The sequence below is a fragment of the Globicephala melas genome, chromosome 10 (assembly GCF_963455315.2).
Source record: "Globicephala melas chromosome 10, mGloMel1.2, whole genome shotgun sequence".
NCBI lineage: Eukaryota > Metazoa > Chordata > Mammalia > Artiodactyla > Delphinidae > Globicephala > Globicephala melas.
In genome coordinates this window covers 10,102,648-10,125,010 of record NC_083323.1, presented here as the reverse complement: position 1 = coordinate 10,125,010, position 22,363 = coordinate 10,102,648, and the positions used below count along the sequence as shown (strand labels likewise).

Genomic DNA, 22,363 nt, shown 5'->3' with positions numbered 1-22,363 from the left:
CGTGGGATGCCCTGGTGCCCACAGGGAGGACGGTGGCATGTGGGAGCATTTCCCAGGGCGCGTCTGCCTTAAACTGTGCGTTCCTCCTTGAGATCTGCAGCTGGTCTAGGAGGGGTCTGTGGGACCAAACAGCAGGCCCTCCCGCAGATACGATAGTGCCCAGCATGGTTAAGAGAGCACTGGACTGGGAGGCATGAGCCCTGGGCCTAATCTTGGTTCCACCAGTGACTCATTTGGCGGCCTTGCGGTTAAGTCTGGGCTCCAGTTAGACTGGATTCCGGTCCCAGCTCTGGCACTTCCCAGCGGGGTGGCTTTGAGCCGTTTCACCCCTCTAGGCCTCGCTCTCCTTGTCCGTGGAATGGGGGACAAGGCACGCACCTCCCGGGCATGTGCTGAGGATGACTGAGGTAGTGTGTATAAGGCACTTAGTCCAGGGCCTGGCCCCTGCATAAAGCTCGGTTGGTGCCAGTCTGTTTCAAAACTCCCATTTTCCTCGTCCATAATAAGCTAGGGGCTGGGCGAGATGATTTCTGAGGTCTCCTCTACCTCTGACAGTCAGTGTTCGTGTTGTAACCCACAGAGCTGTGAGCACCAGCCTAGGGGAACCAAGCCCTTTAGAGATGAACGTCTGCCACGCTGTAGGGCTCCCCCATTGCTTTCACGGGCGCTCGTCTCCCGATCCTGCCAAAACACTGGGAAGGGGTAGGGTCTCGTCCTAGAGACAAAGAACTGGAAGCTCAGAAAGGTGAAGGGGCGCACGGTTCCAGGAGAGGGGGTAGCGGTGGGCTGAGCCTGTTGGCCGGCGCTCCTAGGCCATCACCACCACCCCCCGGCCTGCCCCGATCGACTCTCCTCTCCCTTCTGCAGAGTTCCAGAAGGAGGCTGAACCCGAGGGCAAGAAGAAGGGGAAGTTCAAGACCATGAAGGTGCTGAAGCTGCTAGGAAACAAGCGTGATACCAAGAGCAAGTCCCCGGGAGACAAGAGCTAACAGTGCGGGCTGCCAGCTGGGGACTCCACCGCTCCTGGCTCGGCCCCCGGGCTGTGCTCTGCCAGGGACGCCCAGCTTCCCTGCAGGATCAGTCGAGGGGAAAGATGACTTAAGGGGAGGGAGCCTCTGGGTGATGGCCTCTCCCTCCTCAGGGTCCTCTGGCTCGTCTGGGCCAAAGAGTTTTCTTCCCTCTCCTCTGAGCCACCGGCAGCTGCGCCTCAGCCCTGCCCAGCCTGGCTGTGATGACCCCAGATGCTGGGACTGACCCAGGGAGCGAGCTGGCTCCTGGGTCCGGGGAGCAGCCGCAGCCGAGCACACCCGCCCTCGTCCCACCCAGCACCTGGCCTGCCGTGCCGGGCAGCTCCTCGGTCCCTCTTCCCTTCTGTGCCACGTGCAGAGGGGAGCCTTACCTGTCAGAGTCTCTGGGTCTTTCTGCCCACGAGGTGGGCCCGGGGTGGGCCTCTGGCCTGGGTCTCCCGCCCCGGCCCTGGTTCTGAGTCTCTGTCTTCCTTTCGGTGCAGGCGGCCCTGACTCTCTTTCTCCTCACTCAGGACCTCTATTTATGAAGTCTCTTAATTAAGTTCGAGGTAGTTACTGTGTCCTCAGACACGAATGGGCCTGGACAGATCCCTCCCTGTGTTGCTCGGAGTTCTAGGAGCTTCCCTCGTCTCCCCTCATTCTGTAGGAGGTCTCTCTGTCCAGGACACCGTGCCGGGGTGGGTGGGAGCCAAGTGCTGAGCCCCCGCAGGGAGGGTCCCGGGGACGCAGGCCCCAGCTGCGGTTCTGGCCCCGCCCCTCGGCCAGGTCAGCAGCAGGCGGGGCTGCTGCCGTAGGTGCTAACCCTGGTCCTTTACCGCACTGCGGCCCGGCCCCTCCTTTAGGCTCTCCCCGCCACCCCAGGGCTGGGGCGCAGTGGACCCACTCCGGGTGGTCATCGCCAGCCTGTCTTCTCACACTCGTCTGTTGTCTGTTCTCTCCCGACTTGTTGCTGCCGAAGGACTCATGGTCGCTCGGCCCCTGGGATGGCTGTGGGAGCGGAGGAGCCGATGGGGGCCACCACCTTCCCCCCACAGAGTGTGCCCAGCAGCTCTTGGTCAAAGCACTGTTGCTGTAAGCTATTTCCGGGGTGCCTCTAGGGCCCCCTTCCCTCAGCCCACCTGTGGGGAGAGGTTGTACTGTATTAATTTGAGAGGGTTTTCCTCCCCGACAATAAATGGAGACCACCTCAGTCGCCAGTGCCCTGCAGCCTCGAGGCGCCTTCCCCTCGCCAGGCCTGCCTTCTTCCCTGCCTCTGCCAGGCCTTGAGGCCGGCGTCTCTGCTTGCCCAGGAGGGCGTGGAGGGGCTGTCCACCTCTGGGGGCCCTGGCCCTCACTGCCTGCCCCCCGAGCAGGACCCCTTCCTCTGCAGGGACAGGTGGCTCCCGCGCCTGTGCAGCCCGCGGCCGCCTCCTTCCTGACATGCCTGTTGACCTGCAGCTGGGGTCACCAACTCCAGCGGCAGGTGACGCACGTGAACCGGGCTGGGTGTGTCCTGAGGGACGGCCCCGACACCCGGGTGGTGGGGACTGGGGTGAATGGGGGTGGATACGCCACAACTAGAGGGGAAGTTCTTCCTCATTTAAGTCAACTGTAGCCTGTGGGATGTGGGCCCAGTGGGGCCAGATCTTTCCATTTTTCAAGAGAAACTGGAAATCCCGATGGTGCGTGTGTGTGATTTGTAAATGTCGGCAACCGATGCGAATTTAAATCGAGGGCAGGCTGCTGTGGTGTCACGGGGGGGCCGACTTTGTCCCGGGCTGTCCTGGGTTCTCTGGTTTGCTGCCCCTGGGCCACGTGCTGGGGCCTTCGAGGTGGAGGGCGGCTGTCCTCGTCATGTTGCACCCTTGGCCCTCAGGTTCTGGAGGGTGTGTGGATACAGCTTCTCATGGAGTGTTACAGAGCCCAGCCCTTGGTCTGGTCCTCTCTGTTTGTCTGTTTGAGGCTGCAGGGCCGTGTTTATTCTGCAAACCCAGACTTGGGTCATGTGGCCTGAGAAGATTATATGAATCCCTCCAAGTGGGATGGTTGGTTGAAATTTCTGAAATACTTTGATTTATGGGGACAGAAAAATGACAGAATACTGGAGACCATAAGGCTTGTGGTTGTCAAGACACGGGGACTGCCGTGTGCCGTGCGCCAGGCCTGGGGCGCTGCTCCTGGGGGCGGATGTCTCCTCAGCAGCCCTTTGAGGCAGGCCGCACAGGCGAGCCATCGGAGATGAGGCTGCTGGGCTCAGACCGCACAGGCTGGGAGTGAACTTCCAACGCAGGACCCCTTCCGTCTGGGTCCCTCCTACCCCTTTGGGTTTCTTTCTATGGGCTGTGCGTTTGGTGGAAAGACAGAAAGCTAACTTTTAATCCTGAGTAGGCTACTTGCTAGTTAAATGACTCTGGTCATAGCATCTTGGTGAGCCCCGGTTTTCACATAGGGATAATGTACCATCACAGGCATTTATTGAGAATCAGCTGAGAGTGACACCGGCACCTGCCGTCGTGCCCGGCCGTGGGGTGCTCCAGGAGCCTTCGTTCCATTTTCACTTGAAATGTGCAAAGCAGCTAGAAACCAACTGGGCTTGGAAAATTCTACCCCTTGAACAAATAAGGTTTATCCCTCTGAAAACAAAATGGTGTGTGTAATGGCCTGCGTTAAATGTGTTTTATTAGCCTGTTAATCACAGTGGCTAAATATTGGCCCAAAGCTGTAAGAAGTCAAATAAGTAGGTCCTAAGACAGGTAGGAAGAAAGGAATCATATTCATTACTAAGTTCTGAAAACCTAACGTGCCAGACACAGGGACACGCAGTGGGTGAGGCCGTGGGGAGGGAGCCCAGTGGATGCCCTTAGACATGCACCCAAGATGGTGAGACCTGGATCCTTGCTTTCACTGTGTGTGTGGCGCTTTCCCCAAGAAAAGACTCTGTGTGTGTGTATGTGTCTGTACCTGTGACTGGTCTCAGAGGCTCAGCTGACTGAGGATCCCTGGGCAGAGTCTCAAGGAGAATCAGCTCGTTTTCTGAGACGTGGTCCATTTTCTAGGGTGCTATGTGCAGGGTGCCCTAGGTGGGGGCAGATGCTATACAACCATTTACATGGCTGAAGGCTGGGGTGGGTGGGCTGACCTGGGGGTGACCCTGCTTGGCAAGGGGGTGGGCTCCAATGGTAGAGGTTGGGCTCCCCCGCCCCCCTCCGGAAGCAGATTAAGTGGTGGCAAGAGCCTTCCTAAGTTCCTCACTCCTCTTGTGGTCAAGGTCTTCCATTTCCTGTAGTTTCTGCAGAGGGCATCAGGGAAAGCTGGGGATCAGGGAAGGAACTCCAGGAGCCATCGCAGATGGGAGGCTAGAGCCGGACTCCCGAAATGGCCGCAGCTGACCCTTTATTCCTGCTCACATCTCGTCCTCCACACTCACAGGGGTGCATCGCCCCCTCCCCGCCGGCTCCATTTCCCTGTTGCTTCTCCTACCTGCGAGATTTCAGTAAGGATGATCGCTTGGTACTGTCTGCCCTGCCCTAGGGCCTCCATGTCAGCCAGGAATTCTTTCCTCTCCTGGATTTCCTTTACCACTGGAAAGGGAAAGGGCCGTCAGTGTACAGGGCAACGGGGGCCCTCAGGCTCCCAGGAGGGATGGCAGGGACGGCAGGTTGCTTTTCTTGGGAACAGGAAGCAGTTCTGCGGTTGCCCCTCAGGGATTCCCCCCTCCACACACACTCCCCTCCCCAGCGTAACTGGCCCATCAGGGGCTCACGTTCTTCAAACCGGTCCAGCTCAGGGGCTGGGTTCTCCTGTCGCACGGGAGGGGGCTTTTTTTTCCGTTCCACTGGCTCCTTCCCGGTGGCAAAAATATTTTGGAGTCTTCGCTTCTCCTTCTCCAGATCTCCTGTTGGGCCCGGACATGGCCTAGTTAAGGCGTGAAGAGCACCCCCATTCATGGTCCGTGTTCCCAGTTGGGCAGGCTCGCTCCAGGGTAACGTGGGTAGGGCTTCTGCAAACCCAGCACCTTCTACCCTAGGTGCCCCTGAGCTGGTCAGTCATGATAGGCAGGAAGGGGTTGAAAGGACCCACAAGAGAACTTCGTCAAAACCCACACGTTGCCCGGGCGTAGAGCAAGGCTAAGAAAACTCAGTGACTGCCGCAGTGCAGCTGGGATGGGGAGGCTGCCTGGGAGCTGTCGGAGGGGCTAGCCCAAGAGCCATGTCAGGTGCCAAGTAGAAACGGGTGGGGGGGAACGACTCCCTGAAATAGGCCGCAGCGCAGAGGAGCCCTGGGTTCCAGGCACCGTGTGAGCTTCAGAGAGCAGTGGCCGTGATGCCTGACCGCCGAACATTCATCAGAGATGGGCGGAAACCAGTTAATGGTTAAAGAGAGTTCTGGAAAAATGTATGAAAACGAGCACCTAACTGGTTTCCCGTGCACCCTGAATGCCCCCAAGCTAACATGTGCTGAGTTTCAAGAGCATCGGTATAAACAACGTGAGAATTTGATTAGCTGCCCGCTCCGCGCTCTGCGGGCTGCAAGTCTCCCTGCCCCCTACCCCCTCGGAGGGCGGTAGGAGAGGGGCTCTAGTGGAGGCCCCTCACTCACGGGTGGCTTGGGGCTTGAACCGCTCCCGGCTGTAGGCCCCGTTGGCTTGGCACATGCTGGCGGGCCGGAGGTGGGACCGGACGGCCAGGATGGGAGGCAAGTAGATGGCTGGGGCCGGCTGCTTGGAAGGCAACACCCTCTGGGTGGAAGTTGGACTGCACTGTAGGGGGAGAGTGTCTCCTCCTGCGGAAGGAAGGGTCAGGGTGGGGGGGCCCTCCTGGCTTTTTTTTTTTTAGTTTATAAAAGCGGTCCCTACCTGTTATAACAAGTCAAACAGTACAGAAGGGTCTTCCCTTCTCCCCTCCGAGCCCCCCTCTACGAAAAGCCATGGTAACAAGTTGGTGGTCTCGGCGCATTCTTTTTGTTGCTTACATAAACATGTTCAAAGATACGTGTGCATATGTAAGATTCATGTTTCAAACACTGGATCATACTGTATTCTATTCAGTAATAGACTCTTAACAGTCTATCATGGACATCTTTCCAGATCACTCCATTTATATATAACTTATTTTTTATAGCTGTATACTAGTCCTTAGAAACATTATTTATTCAATGAGTCTCCTAGTTTCAGAAATGCAGGCAATTTCCAGTTTGTTTTTTTTTTAAACTATTTCAAACAATGATGTAATAAACATTCTTGTACATCCAGCCTTCGTCCTGGTGCTTTGGTTTCTATAGACGGATCCCTAAAACCTGCTTGCTCCATGGGCAGGGAGGGGTGGTTTGGATGGTCCCTCCTGTCCATCCCCACTGCCTTGACCCACCCAGACCTGGGGCTCCTCCCCCAGGCCAGCCAAATGTGTCACCTCCTACCTGGTTGACTGGCCCCTCCTCTCAATTGCCTTAAAGCCCAGCTCAGCACAGTCCCCAGCCACTGTTCTGATCTGGCCCCTGTCTACCTCCCTTACCTTTCCAGCCTTCTATCATCCATCTGGCAAATACGTATTGAGCGTGTACTCTGTGCCAGGCCCAAGGCACTGGGGGTAAAGTGTGAGTAAGATGAAGCCCTGCCCTCGTGGCACGCACATCTGGGGTGTAGATGATGATAAAACAAGTAAAATATATAGTACGTTAGTGACAGTACAGCGATGGAGCACAGGGTGTGTCGGAGCAGGATTTACAGTTATAAACAGGGTAGCCAGGGAAGGCCGCACGGAGACAGAGACATTTGAGGAAAGACCCCGAAGTGGTAAGAGGCCAGCCTTGCAGGTGTTTCAGCGAAGAGCATTCCAGGCAGAGGGAACGGCAAGGGTAAAGGACCTGAGGTGGGAATGTGCCTGGAGTGCCTGAGGAACAGCCAGGAGGTTAGGGTGCCAGGAGCGGACTGAGCAAGGGGTGGGGTGTAGTGGGACTAGAGGTCAGAGGTCACGGAGGGCAAGAGACATACCGGGCCTCGTAGGCCTCTGGAAAGACTGGCTTTTACTGTGTGTGTGGTGGGAAGCCATCGGAGGCTTCTGAGCAGAGGAATGACATGAGCCCTTTAGCTGCCTTTGAAAATACAGTGTTGCGACTTCCCTGGCTTCCCAGCGGTTAGGACTCTGCACTTCCACTGCAGGGGGCATGGGTTCAATCCCTGGTCCAGGAACTAAGATCCCACAAGCTGCTCGGCACGGCCAAAAAAAATAAATACAGCGTTGGGGGTCGAGGGTACAGGTAGTCACAGTCAGGATATGGTTTGAAGGTCAAGCAGACAGGACTGCTGATGGGTTGGATGTGGGGTCTGGGAGAAAGAGAAAGAGGAGACAGGATGTCTCTGAGGTGTCTGCCCTGAGGAACCAGAAGGATAGAGCTGCCATTATTCCCCACTACCCTTCCCTTCTCACGCCCTCTACCTAGGGCCACACCATGGTTTATCTCTCTTCTCTGAAGAGATGCTGTGCTTTCTAGAATGTTCCTCCTACTCTCTCTGCTATTTCTACCTGTCCAGTACCAAATGCTACCTCTTCCTTTGGCTCAGTCTCAGTAAATAATTATGGCCCAAGTAATTCTGGGAGTTCAGGTGAAGGAGAGGAATTTGTGGCTTGCAACAGAATTTGAACTAAGCCTCAAACCAACAAGTAGGACTTGGTTAAGAAGAGAGGAATAGGGCTTCCCTGGTGGCACAGTGGTTAAGAATCCTCCTGCCAATGCAGGGGACACCGGTTCGAACCCTGGTCCGGGAAGATCCCACATGCCGCAGAGCAACTAAGCCCGTGCACCACAACTACTGAGCCTGTGCTCTAGAGCCCGCGAGCCACAACTACTGAGCCCACGTGCCACAACTACTGAAGCCTGTGCGCCTAGAGCTCATGCTCCGTAACAAGAGAAGCCACCGCAATGAGAAGCCCGCGCACCACAAGGAAGAGTTGCCTCCGCTCGCCGCAACTAGAGAAAGCCCACGCGCAGCAGACCCAATGCAGACAAAAATAAATAAATAAGATAAATTAAAAAAAAAAAAAGAAGAGAGGAATAGAGAGATGATTCTAGGAGAAGAAACCAGACTCAACACCAATGCTTGGAGGCACTATTCTAAAGAAAAAACTTTTAAGGAGAGCAAAACTTCCAGGCAAACCGGTGACTTGTGTTGCCCTAACCACTAATGCAATTAGTCCTTCAACTAATGTTGAGCACCTAGGAGCCAAGGTACCATGGTGAACAAGGCAGACCCAGTCCTTGGTCTCCTGGTACTTACTTTTAGTGGAATTTCTAGCATATTCTTTGTAGTCATGTTATAGGGGACCCCAAGTGATTAGTAGATTGCTGAGTATGGAGATTGAGTTATGTGACTCAGCTGTGTTGTGGTGCTAGGCAATGGCGGCCTGAGTTGTCCTTGTCTACAATGAGGAAGGAGATCTGACTTCTGAACTGGTCTGACGGAGCCTCCCTCCCTCTGCCAGTGCTGGGCAGGCACTGTCGATATTTGTCCCTCTGACTTTCCCATCCCCGTGCCTCTGTGGTTGACCAGATGCCTCCTGATAGGTACCTTCTTTCTGGAGAGACGGCAATAGCTATTGGTAGATTCAAGTGAGATTTGGCAGGTTTGGACCTTCTGGCATCCTCTTAAAGGTAACTCTACAGATCTCTGTTCTGATCCACTACGTGTTGATTCAGTTAAATCTCAGAAAGCAAGGTTGTTTTTAAGATCTTAGAGAGCACCTTGTTATTGTGCCCATGTACATTCACTTTTTTGTTTTCCTTGAAAATAAATAGTACAATGTGTGGTTAGAGGTGAGCTGTGGAAAGGTTTTGCATACTTTTCCTAAGTTGGAAGCCTGCCAGTAATCTTGTTCCTGCCAGCTAAGCTATGAATGAAAAAATCTATGAATGAGACACACACAGTCCTCTCCTCTGGCGAGCTCATATGGTATGTGTGTAAGAGGGCGGGATTAGTTTGTAGACTTGACAGCGTTCAGAGTATTTGGCTGGGCAGGAAGTCTCGAATGGGCTGTGATCTGTTGGGAAGGTTGGCTGGAGCCAGACTGCAGGAGGGGCTCATGTGCTGTGACCCACGTCGGGGGAAGAAGCAAAGACCCTGCAAAGTCAGTTCCCCAGGAGCAAGAGTCAGAAATACTATTCAATTTTTTTTTCTCTTTTAAAATGAGGTCCCCTACTCCTTAATATGGAGAAGCATGAAAAATGTGGCATAGGATCCCTCTGCCCTGGAAGCTTCTGCAGATGGCCTCTTACGTTTCATGGTGTCCATGATGTGGCGCCGTTGGAAGTTTGTCAGTTTGGATTCCTTCATCATCACTGCAGGACAAAGCACTTCAGTGAGGCTTCCTGAGCTGCAAGCAGATGCCTTTATCTCACCCCACTGAAATTTAACATTGTATCACCTCCTGCCCCCATTCAGCACTTGAGTACTTGGCCGCCCCCGCACTGCGGCTTGTGGGATCTTAGTTTCCCGGAACAGGGATTGAAGCCAGGCCCCTGGCAGTGAAAGCGACGGGTCCTGACCACTGGACCGCCAGGGAATTCCCTTCCTTTCCTGCTTTGTTTTTTTTCTATAGCACTCATCACTACCTAAGTTCTATGTACCTTATTATTTGTTACCTTCCTACTAGAATATTAGCTCCATGGGACCAAGAATTTTTGCTTGTTTTTCTTTTCTTTTTTTTTTTATTGCTGTATTTTCAGCACCTAGAACGATGTCTAAAGCACATAGTGGGCTTAAATTTTTTTTGTTGTTGAGTGAATGAAGGAATGAATGAACAAGAATTCATTAAGCATGTGCCAGGGGCTGGAGCTACAATTGTAGCTACAAATGTAGCCAAAACAGGCATCCTGTCCTGATGGAGTTCATGAACTAGAGGGGCAGATGGATGTTGATTCAATGTTAATTCAACGGGACACACTAGGTATCTGACTACAGGTTGCCAATGAAGGAAATTGACTACTAAGTATCTGACTATTAAGCCCACAAAGGAAAAGGTATTTGGTAGAGTGCTGGCGCCTAACAGTTGGTTGCACTGTGGTGGCGGGTGGGGAGGAAATAAAGCTTCCCTGGGGAAATTGAACGTGTGATCTAAGGGACGCAGGGGAGTTAACTACTCTAAAATTCTTAGTTCTTTGACTTTTGGCCACTTCCAAGTTGTAGGACCCCTGAATCTTTCTGAACTCCAGGCTTCTTATATGTAAAATGGAAACAGCAATTACTAAACCATAAGTCATGCAGGGGAGAACTGAGTTACAGAGAGTAACTGTGACCGCCGCTCTTCTTGTGTCCTTTAACGCACTGACCTCTGAGCAGCTCGTAGGTCTCTGGGGTGTAAGTGGCCGGCTTGGGGCAGCGCCAGAACCCTGCTCCTTTGGTCACTGTCTCCACCCTCTCCTGGGAAGCCATGGAGGGCTCTGAGGAGGGAAAAACGCAACGACACACCCACTGTCTCCCAGATCCAACCTCTGCTCCCACACCCCCAACACCACCCATAGTTTGGGAGCAGGGATCGGGTCGCAAGAGAATCGTGATGCCGTCTGTGAACATCGCGACAGTGCCCGATCCTCCCACCCAGAACAGATCCACTGGCAGATCCACACGCGTACAGAGACCTCAACCTGACCTGGCGCCTGTGTCAGAGAAGTCCCCTCGGGAGGAAAGGGGCGTTAGGGTAACCGTGCCCGCTGGGTGACACGCCTAAACGGAAACCTCACCCTAAAGTAAGACCCCGGCTGAGTGGTCCCTCCCCACAGAGAGCGGAGGCTGCGCTCAGCAGATCGTAACCAGGGCTCTGAAGCAGCACCCGCGCCGGGGCGCCGCAGAAATACTTTTGAGATCTCAGCGACTAGAGCCCGCAGCTAGCCTGTCTGGCTACCATGGTAACGCGCACGCGCCGCTCGGCGCATGCGCACATTTATGGCCGCGCCTGCCTCCCGGAAGTGATTACCTCTAGGTCACGGCGCAGGCGCAGAGTACGCTTGGCGTCGAGCGAGGCGGAGGCGTGCTCTTTGCTGGTCTCCGCTCGGGTCTGGGGCGCAGAGCCCGGTGGCTGTGGCGCGGGTGTCATGTCAGACAACGAGGACAAGTGAGTGCGGGAGCGAAGTGACTTTTGCGGAGCCTCGCAAGGGGCGGGTGAAGCGGGAGCCTGGGTCGAAGGAAGTTGAGGAGCCAGGTGTCGGGGGGCAGTGTCTGAGGGCACTGGGGGTGCTGAGGGGGCCCGCGGAGCTGGAGAAGGGTAGGGCGGTGAGCCGGCAGCATAGACCCGGCCAGAGGCTGGGCACAGAAAGACCCTGGCTCGAGGGTCCAGAGAGGATCACTGAAAAAGGTATCTTTCAGCAAACTTCCGCTGAGTCGGGCTCTCTGTCAATACCTAATAGGTGTATTAGGTATAGTCTCTGCTCTCCAGGTGGGGTCCCTTTCCAGAAGAGGGGACAGGCCCATAGACATAATGCCGGGTCGTGTGAATTGCGTAGTAGGTCTGTAGTATAGAAGTAATCCCGAGGAGGGTCTGGGGAGACTTTGAGGTCGTAAAGGTCTGGGAGGCTTGCAGTAATCCAGGTGAGAAAAGGTAGTGACTTGCACTAGGGTGATAGTAGTAGAAGTGGTGAGAAGTGGTTTTGAAGTCTGGATTTATTTTGAAGCTAGAGCCCAGGAGATTACCTGACGTGTGGTGTTGGAGGAGAGGTCTATCCTGAAGATAAAAATAGGGGAGTTGGGCTTCCCTGGTGGCGCAGTGGTTGAGAGTCCGCCTGCCGATGCAGGGGACACGGGTTCGTGCCCCGGTCCGGGAGGATCCCGCATGCCGCGGAGCGGCTGGGCCCGTGGGCCATGGCCGCTGAGCCTGCGCGTCCGGAGCCTGTGCTCCGCAGCGGGAGAGGCCACAGCAGTGAGAGGCCCGCATACCGCAAAAAAAAAAAAAAAAAAAAAATAGGGGAGTTCTCAGCATAAGTGTATTAGTCAAAGCTGAGAAACAGAGGAGATCCTCAGGCGGGTGTCAGTAGAGAAGAGGAGATGTCTGCGTGTCAGAGCATCCCAACATGGAGTGCTTCGGGGGAAGAGAGGAGAAACCGGCAAAGGAGACTGAGAAGGAGTAGCCAGTGAGGTGGGAGGACACCAAGAGTGTGAGGTGTCCTTGCAGTCAAGTGAGGAGAGTGTTTTGAGTGAGACGAGTGGTCCTGTGGGCCAACTGACACATCAGGCTAAATGAGAACGAGAATAGTCCATCACATTTAGCAATGTGGAAAACATGAACAAACTTGAAAGGATGGTTTGGGTGGAATCATGGAGGTGAAAGGCTTTGGAGTGAGATGATGACAGAATGGGAAGAGAAGAATCGGAAACAGTGAAGATGGACAACTCTTGCAAGAATTTTGCTCCCAAGGGGAGGATGGAAATAGGGCTCTGTGAGGAGGGAGTAGAAAAGTAAGCTGTTTGTTTTTTTAGACGAGAAACTCAAATGACTTAATGATTTATTAAGTGATTCACTTATTAAGTAGATATTTATTGAGTGCCTCCTATGCTAGTAACTCAGATGAGACACAGATCTCTGCCCTCTTTGATTCTACTAAGTCGTGCTCTAACTGGCTTCTTCTTCTTGTACAGTTTTGATGGCGACGACTTTGATGACGTGGAGGAGGATGAAGGGCTAGATGACTTGGAGAATGCCGAGGAGGTCAGTATCTAGCCTTGGGCTCCCCTCTCTGCAGCCCAAGCTGCTGCATAGCCCAGCCAGTGATGACTGACTGAATGCATCTGCCTCCCGTTTGTGGTCAGGGCACCGCCAGTTAGAGTGAGGAGAGATCTAGTCCTGGGTAGTGGAGGAGCCCCTCAGGGTGGGCCTGAAGGCTTTTGTCCACTTGGAGCACAGCGCATGGCTTCTGGGGCAGTTAACTTACTGACAGTTGAAATATTCCCTTCATTCATTGAGCAAACATGTGTTGAATGTTTATTATGTACCAGGAGCTCTGCAAGGTGGGGCTACATAAAGAGCAAGGGGGAGAGTGACCTGGGGTAAGGCTGGAGAGGTAAGGGCCAAGATCAGACAGGATTTTGTAGTGTGAAGGTATCGGGAAGCCACTGACAAGTTTTGAGCTGGGGAGCGGCATGATCCAGTGAGGAGTGAATTGGGGAGGAGCAAGGGTGAAAGAGAGCCCAATTAGGGAGCTCTCATAGACCTCCAGGTCAGACCTGTAGCTTGCACTTGGGTGCTGGTAGTGTCGGTGATGGGAAAACGGATGAAAGAGCTATTGTGGTGGTTTGGATATGGGGCTGAGAAAGTGGGAGATGACAGGGATGACTCCCATGTTTCTAGCTTGAGCAACTAGGTGAATGAGTTACTAGCGTCATAGATAAAGTAGGGCTTTCTGTCCCTTGTGACTGATGGAGGGAGAAGTGCTTTATGTCTCTTGGAGAGAGTGATCCCTCGATTTTTTTTTTTTTAAGGCTGGGAAGCTGAAGGCCCTCTTGGGATTTCCTGTCTGCCTGGCACTCTGAGGTTATATGTCTCTGAGTCAGAAACCTCCTTCTCTGTCCTTCTGATCCCTTTCCATCCCTGTCCTATTGATTCTGCCTCCTCTGTGTGGTTCGGTCCTGTTTTCGTTTCTCCATTCCTCGTGTCTCAGCCTGGTTTGGATCTTCATTGCTTTTCACCCACGTTACTGCGGAAACGTGTGGCCGGGTTTCCTGCCCTCAGTCTGCTGCTGCCTCTCTGCTGCCAGAGTCGTCGTCTTCCCCTACCACGTGACTGATGACTGTTGGTCTTCCTGAAAGGTCTCTCTGCTTCTGCCCTTTCCACCTACGGAATATTCTCAACAGGGTATCCAGAGCGATCCTTTTAAATCTTAAGTCACTCTGTCTCTCCTCTGTTCAGAATCTGCATCCAGTGGCTTCTTAGCTCATTCAGAGGAAATGCCAAAAAGATGTACAAGGTCCTCCAGGATCCGGCCACCTGCTCCCTCTGGGACCTTATCTCTTCTCGCTGTCCCTGTCATGCCAGGGAGACCCCAGCTCAGAACCTTTGACTGTGCTGTTCCCTCTTCCTTTTCCTTAGGTATGCACGCGACCTGCTCCTCAGGCTCATCAGGTCTTTGTTAAATGTCACCTCGGTGGGGCCTTCCTGACCACCCTGTTTAAAATTGCCACATTAACCCCTTCCTCCAGCGTCACCACCCTGGCACGCCCTGTCTTTTCTCTGTTTTTATACCACACATTGTACTTAACTAATTTTGTTTACTGTTTGTCTCAGCTCATTATAATGTAAGTTCTATAGGAGAAAGAATTTTTATCTGTCTTACTGCACTATCCCAAGTGCTTAGAATACTATCTGACATGTAGTAAGCACTCAGTAAATATTGGTTGAGTTAATTCTTTATTATAGAATTTATTCTTCTGCCTATAACCCTGTACACACCTTTTGCTCTAATCACACTCCACAATTAGGTGTCCAGACCTAGTACATTCTCTGCCTCCTCTGTGCCTGCTGCGCATGCATTTCAGCCCGCCTGGAATGCCCTTTCCTTCCTCGTTAGCTTGGCAGCTCCTACTCATCCTTCTAGACCAGCCCAAGTCTCATCTCTGGACTGTATTCGTAACCCCCAGTATGAGGTAGATGTCTCTCACTTTCTTGTTAAGTTTGTGGCACACTTGCATACTTTTTTTTTTGGTTAATTTTTTTTTGAAGTGCTTTGATATTCCATTTTATTTATTTAAATACACACGCTCACACACACAATTACAACTCTGTAAATTAGTGAAATGGCACTCATTGGATGAATTAAATTACAACCAGTAAATGAGTGAACAGGAAAGACAGAGTTAAAGAAGATATTTGCAAAACATATAACTGAGAAAGTACATCTATACAATGAATTCTTACAAATCAATCATAAAAATGCAGAAAATCCAATACAAAAAGGGGCAAGGGATTTGAACAGGTACATCACAAAAGAGAATATCCAAATAGCTAATAAATATATAAAAAAGATGCTTAACATCATTAGTCGTCAGGAAACTGGAAAGTAAACCACAAGACACCACTCCACACCCACCGAGATGGCTCAGATTAAACCAGACAAAGCAGACATCTCACAGTGACAACACCAAGTGAGAAGAAAGACGTGGAGCAATTGGAGCAACGTTTATATTATTCTGGTCCGAGTGTAAATTGGGCCAGCGCTCTGGAAAACTCTGTGGAGTTATGTACTAAAGGGGAGTATAGATGTATATTTTTTAGGGACCAGTGATCCCGCTCCTGGGTGTATACCCAACACAGATGCATACTTATGTTGACCAAAAGACATGTACAAGAAAATTCATAGCATAATAGCAAACTAGTCCAAATGCTCATTATAATTGAACGATTATATGGATTGTGGTATATTCCAACCATAAAATCCTAGATGGCTGTGAAAATGAACAAAGTACTGGTAGACACAACAGAATGGATAAATCTACAAATATAACATTGAGTGGAAGAAGCTATATAGAAAACAGTACATAAGGTGTGATTACATGCACAGGAACTTCTTTTTTTTTTTTAATTTTTAAATTTTATTTATTTTTTTATACAGCAGGTTCTTATTACTCATCAGTTTTATACACATCAGTGTATACATGTCAATCCCAATCGCCCAATTCAGCACACCACCATTCCCACCCCCCCCCGCGGCTTTCCCCCCTTGGTGTCCATATGTTTGTTCTCTACATCTGTGTCTCAACTTCTGCCCTGCAAACCGGTTCATCTGTACCATTTTTCTAGGTCCACATACGTGCATTAATATACGATATTTGTTTTTCTCTCTCTGACTTACTTCACTCTGTATGACAGTCTCTAGATCCATCCATGTCTCAGCAAATGACTCAATTTTGTTCCTTTTTATGGCTGAATAATATTCCATTGTATATATGTGCCACATCTTTATCCATTCGTCTGTCGATGGGCATTTAGGTTGCTTCCATGACCTGGCTATTGTAAATAGTGCTGCAGTGAACATTGGGGTGCGTGTGTCTTTTTTTTTTTTTTTTAAATAAAGTTATTTATTTTATTTTTTTTATTTTTGGCTGCATTAGGTCTTCGTTGCTACGTGCAGGCCTTCTCTAGTTGTGGCGAGTGGGGGCTACTCTTTGTTGTGGTCGTGGGCTTCTCATTGCGGTGGCCTCTCTTGTTGTGGAGCATGGACTCTAGGTGCATAGGCCTCAGTAATTGTGGCATGCGGGCTCAACAGTTGTGGGTCACGGGCTTGGTTGCTCTGCGGCATGTGGGATCTTCCCAGACCAAGGCTCGAACCTGCGTCCCTTGCATTGGCAGGAGGATTCTTAACCACTGCGCCACCAGGGAAGCCCGTGTGTGTCTTTTGAATTATGGTTTTCTCTGGGTATATGCCCAGTAGTGGGATCGTTGGATCATATGGTAATTCTATTTTTAGTTTTTTTTTTTTTTTGCGGTACATGGGCCTCTCACCATTGTGGCCTCTCCTGTTGCAGAGCACAGGCTCCGGACTCACAGGCTCAGTGGCCATGGCTCATGGGCCTAGCTGCTCCGCGGCATGTGGGATCTTCCCGGACTGGGGCACGAACCTGTGTCCCCTGCATCGGCAGGCGGACTCTCAACCACTACGCCACCAGGGAAACCCTAATTTTAGTTTTTTAAGGAACCTCCATACTGTTCTCCATAGTGGCTGTATCAATTTACATTCCCACCAACAGTGCCAGAGGGTTCCCTTTTCTTCACACCCTCTCGAGCATTTGTTGTTTGTAGATTTTCTGATGATGCCCATTCTAACTGGTGTGAGGTGATACCTCATTGTAGTTTTGATTTGCATTTCTCTAATAATTAGTGTTGTTGAGCAGCTTTTCATGTGCTTCCTGGCCATCTGTATGTCTTCTTTGGAGAAATGTCTATTTAGGTCTTCTGCCCATTTTTGGATTGGGTTGTTTGTTTCTTAAATATTGAGCTGTATGAGCTGTTTATATATTTTGGAGATTAATCCTTTGTCCATTGATTGGTTTGCAAATATTTTGTCCCATTCTGAGGGTTGTCTTTTTGTCTTGTTTGTGGTTTCCTTTGCTGTGCAAAAGCTTTTAAGTTTCATTAGGTCCCATTTGTTTATTTTTGTTTTTATTTCCATTACTGTAGGAGGTGGATCAAAAAAGATCTTGCTGTGATTTATGTCAAAGAGTGTTCTGCCTATGTTTTCCTCTAAGAGTTTTACAGTGTCCGGTCTTACATTTAGGTCTCAAATCCATTTTGAGTTTATTTTTGTGTATGGTGTTAAGGAGTGTTCTAATTTCATTCTTTTACATCACACTTACATACTTTTATAGCACTTGTTGTTTTGTTTACTCTTGTCTTTTTCCCCAGACTATGTATTCTTTGAGAGCAGAAACTCTTAGCTTTCTGTCTCAGCACCTATTATGATGTCTGGCACATGACAGATGCTTAATAAGTGATTGTTAAATATATGAATATGTAAAGATGGGGTGCTTGTTCCTCTTCCTCTTAGGGTGATTTGTTGTCTGTGCTCAAGGACTTCTCTTCTGGATGAGGCAGCTGGCTTTGGACTCCCTGATCATGAGTCCTTTTTTACTAGGTCTGAGACTTTGGCCAAGTTAGCTAACCCTCCAAGCCTCTAGAAAGGGCATTGTAATCCCCACCGCATTAGGTTATTGTGAGGATTAAATGAGGTGTTAATAAGGCAGTTGCAGGTCACTGGCACGTAATAAGCAGTAGCGTAGCGGTCGTTATAATCGCTGTCGTCGTCATCCTGCCCCTCACCCCCGATAATGCATCCTGAGATTTTTCCCTCTTTCTTCCTTGGTGTCCAGGAGGGCCAGGAGAATGTTGAGATCCTCCCTTCTGGAGAGCGACCGCAGGCCAACCAGAAGCGAATCACCACACCATATATGACCAAGTATGAGCGAGCCCGTGTGCTGGGCACCCGAGCCCTTCAGATCGCGTGAGTATGAGCCTCCTCACCATCTTTTCCATCAGACAGGCTACGGGGAACCTGCACGCTGTTGGTGCGGCTCAGCCTGGCACCTGACCACAGACCTTCCCTCTTCTCACACGCTGAACAAGGGTGGTGCTGTCCCTGTGTGCCAGGCACTGTGCTAGACCCCCTGCCCGCAGAGAGTTTGTGATCCAGTGGAGAAACCGGACATAAACATCTGAGAAGTCAGATAACAGTACAGTAGAAGAATAGTGATAAGAATACAGAGTGTAACGAGTGCCTGTCAGTTAGGGAAGCAGAAATAAATAAATAAATAGAATAAGATCAGCCCTCGACCGTTGTGGGCTGGTTAGTTGGGGGTGCTGCGGCAGCACCCCCCTGGGCTTAAGGTGGTTCTTAAGTCGATAGACAAGGGCCAGCCCAGAGGAGTGGGGGAGCCCTCCATGTAGAGGTCCCGCTGGAAATGTGAAAGCACAGAGCAGTGGGGGGGGGGCGTTGGGGATTGGAAATTAGCAGCCTTTCCTTTGTCTCCCAAGCTTGGAGCTAGTTGAAGACGAACAGGATTCAGGAGCTAGCAGTAGGCAGGTGGGGATCGCAACGTGCGACGCTTCCGTGTCCACCCCAACAGCCATGGGCACTGCCGCCGCCAGCGGCCCTGTGTGCAGGTGTCAGCCTGCCTGCTAAGCTTGTGGGCATCGTGGAGGACAGGTCAGGCGGCTTTGAGGAAGCAGGGACTTTTGAAGAGGCTGGACCACAGATGCGTGCTTTCCCCGCCAGGCTCCCTTGTCAGATGAGTTCCTCCTCCGTTGTGGCGAGAGTAAGTGGGAAGACAGAGAGGGAACGGGCATGTTACTGTGGCTCTCGTGGAACATCCTCCGCGGGGAAACGTGATGCCGGGGAAAGGAGCCCTACCCCAGACCTCTTATAAGCTGCTGTGGGAAATGGTGGGCACCTAGAGGAGAGGGTGCTTCAAGTAGGGAGTAGTCGAAACTAGGCTTGAAAGAAAAGCTGGGGCCAGACTTGTGGGACGACGCATGCTGGCGGAGTGGTGATGCTCAGTCTATGCATCCGTCCGTCCCCACCCCGCCCAGGTTTTTAGACAGCATTGGGCTTCATCTCCTCCAGTCTCGTGGAGTGAAGGTGGCCACCGTGTTCACCTCGACAGAGGGCTTTATGGGCGGGCAGCGTCGTTCCTCACCCACTTGGCAGCAGTAGGCGTCCTGCCAGCCTGGTTGTGCTCCTTGCTGGTCTGGGTGAAATGAGAGCTGCACTCAGTTTGATGATTTTGGTATCGCTGGGGTCAGGATCCTCTAGGCCTGCACCGCAGTTATGGTTGCCACTGGCTACATTTGGTCTTTTAAATTTAAGTAAAACTAAATAGAAGTTCAGTGTTTCGGTCTCATTAGCCACACTTCATGAGCCCAGTAGCTCCCTATGGCTACCGTAATGGGTAGTACAGATAGAGGACATTTCCATCATTGCAGAGCACTGATTGGGCAGTGCTTACGTCTGCTAAACATGATCAAGCAGAAAGAATAATTCATAAATTATTTTTCAAACAAACAGACTGTATGCAAGTTAAAGTCTGTCAGCATCGAATAAGATATAGTGCTTGCACCTGTCGGGGGTGCAGAGATGATCACAATTCCCCAGGTCTCTAGGTGTTTACAGTCTGGTGGGAGAGATGGACCCGTTCTAAATACCCAGAACCCAAGGCGGATGGGATTGCTGCTTTACAAGAGAAACAAAAGAGAGAAGGGAGTAATGGCAGGGGTGACTGGGGAAGCCTCACGAAGAGATTAGAATTAAAGCGAGGTGGTTTTGAACGTATCCCAGGTGCCAGAAACAGTACTAGGAAAGGTCCAGGTAGAGGCAGGCATGTATGGATTGTAGTGGGGGAATGGCAAGTAGCTTGGGGCACAAGACTGGAAAAGATGTCACTGGTTCATTGAGTGACAAGTTCAGAAGATGGGCTTGCATTTGGTGGACAGTATGGAGCAGGCATTTCAAACACTACCGAGGCCCAGGTCCTGCTTTCCTCGGGGAGCAAGCCTCGGTCTAGCTTAGTCTAGTCTATAGTGCTCTTTCCGACTGAGGGCTAGGGTGCTGTCTGGTGGTTCCCCGGCTGCTGTAAGCCCTTGGACAGCCAGGGCTGGAGCTTATCCTGAGTACGAGGCCTGCAATTCTGCGCTTAGTAGATGCTGAACAGATGTTTCTTGGATATTTGTGGATGAAACCTCTCTCTGGTTCACTAGCCCCACCTGGTGGCTGAATGGTTGCCACAGGTGGAGACGTTCCGGGCACACTCTCACACTTCCTGTGCACATAGTAGGGCTGGATGAATTAATGCTGTTGAGTTATTCGTATCTTGAAAGAAATAAGGCATATGCAGATCAGGGAAAGCATTTTGCCCCATTCTTTAAAGGTTTACATTTTGGGGAAGTTCAAATAATTATTGAGAGAGGATATAGAGAAAGTTAAAGAACTTGGTCTCTGCCCTTGGGAAATTTTCAGGCTTTGGGGAGTAACAGACATCGGAATATTTAGCAATGAAATTAGTAGATTATTTAGTGTGAACTGGTGGCTGTCAGACTGGCTGGTTATGAGAAGCACCTGGGGAGCTTTGCTAATGCAGGTTCTCAGGATCCTTCACTGGAGAGTGAGGGGGAAGGGTCTGGGGAAGGACCTGGGAACCTGTATTTTTAGCATACTTTCCCAGTAATTTTGATGATTATTAGGTTTGGGATCCATTAGTGTAAACTTGAGCTGGAATCAATAAGTGTGGCTTCCTAGAGGAGGTGGGCCTAGAACTGGCCTGTTTGTTTCTAGAGCCTCTGCTGTGGGCCAAGTGTTGTGCTAGGGCTCGGGGTCCTGGGCCACCAGGTCTCGTTGGAAAACTTCAAACACGTAGTCACAGTGTAGTGGTAGTGGTGCCAAGAGAAGCGTATGTAAAATGAGTCAGGGCACTGAGGCCTCCGCAAGTGCTTTCCCGAGTGGAGACATCTGAGCCTCTTGCAGGCCTGTAGGGAGAGGAAGAGCTTGTACGAGGATGCAAAAAAGGAAACAACAGGGTATGTCTAGGGAACTGTAGTCATTTGGTATGGCTGGAATGTGGGGTAAATATAGGCACGTAGCATGAGAAGGTACTAGAAAGGTAAGCAGGGGCCAGGGGAGGTTCTGCCTGCCTGATGGCTGTGGGGTGTCATGGAAGGGTGGCAAGGAGGTGAGCGCCCCACCACAGGCCCTGTGTAGAGGCTGGAGGAGCAGGACCCTGGGGGTATTGCCAAGTCAGAGAAGGAAAATGAGGCGAGCTGGGCCCCGAGGCAGGGCTGGGGGGTCGAGTTAGAGTGGTCAGAAGGGCGAGCTTTTGCACGTGCGGGTCCTTTGTGCTGGAACACTCTGCTGTGGCTGCAGGCTCAGGAGTCTGTGATGGGCCCTGGGGGAGGCCCGTGGCAGGGGAGCTGACATGACGCACGTCACACGGCCCAGTGATGAAAGCCCACACTTGTCCCGTTCACAGTACCGGGCTTCAGTTTGTGAATCACCAGCTTTTAAAAATAATGGGAGGTGGTGGAGCACAGTAGGGAGGAGCCTTCGGGGTTCAAACCTTGGTTCTACCACTTACTGGCTGTGTGTCCTTAGGCAAGTTACTGACCGTCTGTGCCTCAGTTTCTTCATCAGTGAGACGGAAGTAACAAGCGTGCTCACCTCAGATACAGTACTCTGAAGGGCTGAGAGCAGCCATGCCACCTGCTCTTTGCTTGTTCCAGTAGTGCTTTAGCATCATTGTTGTGTGGGCGTGGCAGGGCTTTTTGTCTTCATTTTCAAATGAGGATAGTGAGATTTGGGGAAGAAACTCAGTATCTTTGGAGGCAAAGTTTAAGTCTAGCGTACAGGCTCCCACTCGCATACCCTCGCTGTCAGTGCCCTGGAACTGCCGCTCCGCATCCGCTGTGCCCGCCTCCCTGGAAGGTGCCCTTTCTGGGTGAGGACTGGGATGCTGATCTGATCCTGTTTGTGAAGCTCCCCCCCGACTTCATGCTGGGCCTTTCTCCCTGTGTTTGTAGTCTCCCCCAACACCTGTCCCTGTACCTACAGGATGTGTGCCCCCGTGATGGTGGAGCTGGAGGGGGAGACAGATCCCTTGCTCATCGCCATGAAAGAGCTCAAGTAAGTCGCCCAGATCATGGTTCACTGCTCCAGAGCCCTGGGAGGCAACCCTTGGGTTCTCTGCTGCTCACCCTTCCCCCACTTCCCTGATGGGGAAGTGTGGTTCTTGTTCCTGTAGACCCTTAGTTTGTTTGGGAGTCAGCCCTGCAGGGAGGAGGAGGGAGGGGGAGGAGGGGGCAGGCAAAGGCGGAGGGGAGGACATTGATGAGACCTTTGCTGTC

General features: G+C 51.5%; 3 protein-coding genes across 4 annotated transcripts in view; 2 read left to right on the top strand and 1 right to left on the bottom strand.

The window, feature by feature from the left end:
- The window catches only part of MICALL1 (MICAL like 1), a 31,688-nt gene extending 25,438 nt beyond the window's left edge, over positions 1-6,250 (top strand). The window contains exon 16 of the mRNA XM_030856003.2: positions 868-6,250. Within this exon, the coding sequence (XP_030711863.2) occupies positions 868-989 (122 nt within the window). The 3' untranslated portion in view covers positions 990-6,250. The remainder of the gene's footprint in view (positions 1-867) is intronic.
- C10H22orf23 (chromosome 10 C22orf23 homolog) lies at positions 3,926-10,891 on the bottom strand. Its single transcript, XM_030856011.3, has 7 exons — positions 10,740-10,891; positions 10,329-10,439; positions 9,276-9,338; positions 5,607-5,789; positions 4,771-4,902; positions 4,488-4,588; positions 3,926-4,296 (listed from the first exon to the last, which is right to left on the bottom strand). The coding sequence occupies exons 2-7, from the start codon at positions 10,429-10,431 to the stop codon at positions 4,225-4,227; spliced, it is 654 nt and encodes a 217-aa protein (XP_030711871.2). The 5' UTR covers positions 10,432-10,439; positions 10,740-10,891; the 3' UTR covers positions 3,926-4,224.
- A 95-nt stretch (positions 10,892-10,986) lies between these two features.
- Positions 10,987-22,363, top strand: part of POLR2F (RNA polymerase II, I and III subunit F) — a 75,993-nt gene continuing 64,616 nt past the window's right edge. The window contains exons 1-4 of one of the 2 annotated variants that reach the window (XM_030856009.2): positions 10,987-11,110; positions 12,628-12,697; positions 17,848-17,978; positions 22,071-22,142. In XM_030856009.2, the coding sequence (XP_030711869.1) occupies positions 11,091-11,110; positions 12,628-12,697; positions 17,848-17,978; positions 22,071-22,142 (293 nt within the window). In that variant the 5' untranslated portion in view covers positions 10,987-11,090. The remainder of the gene's footprint in view (positions 11,111-12,627; positions 12,698-17,847; positions 17,979-22,070; positions 22,143-22,363) is intronic. The other variant, XR_011377791.1, reaches the window with a different exon arrangement.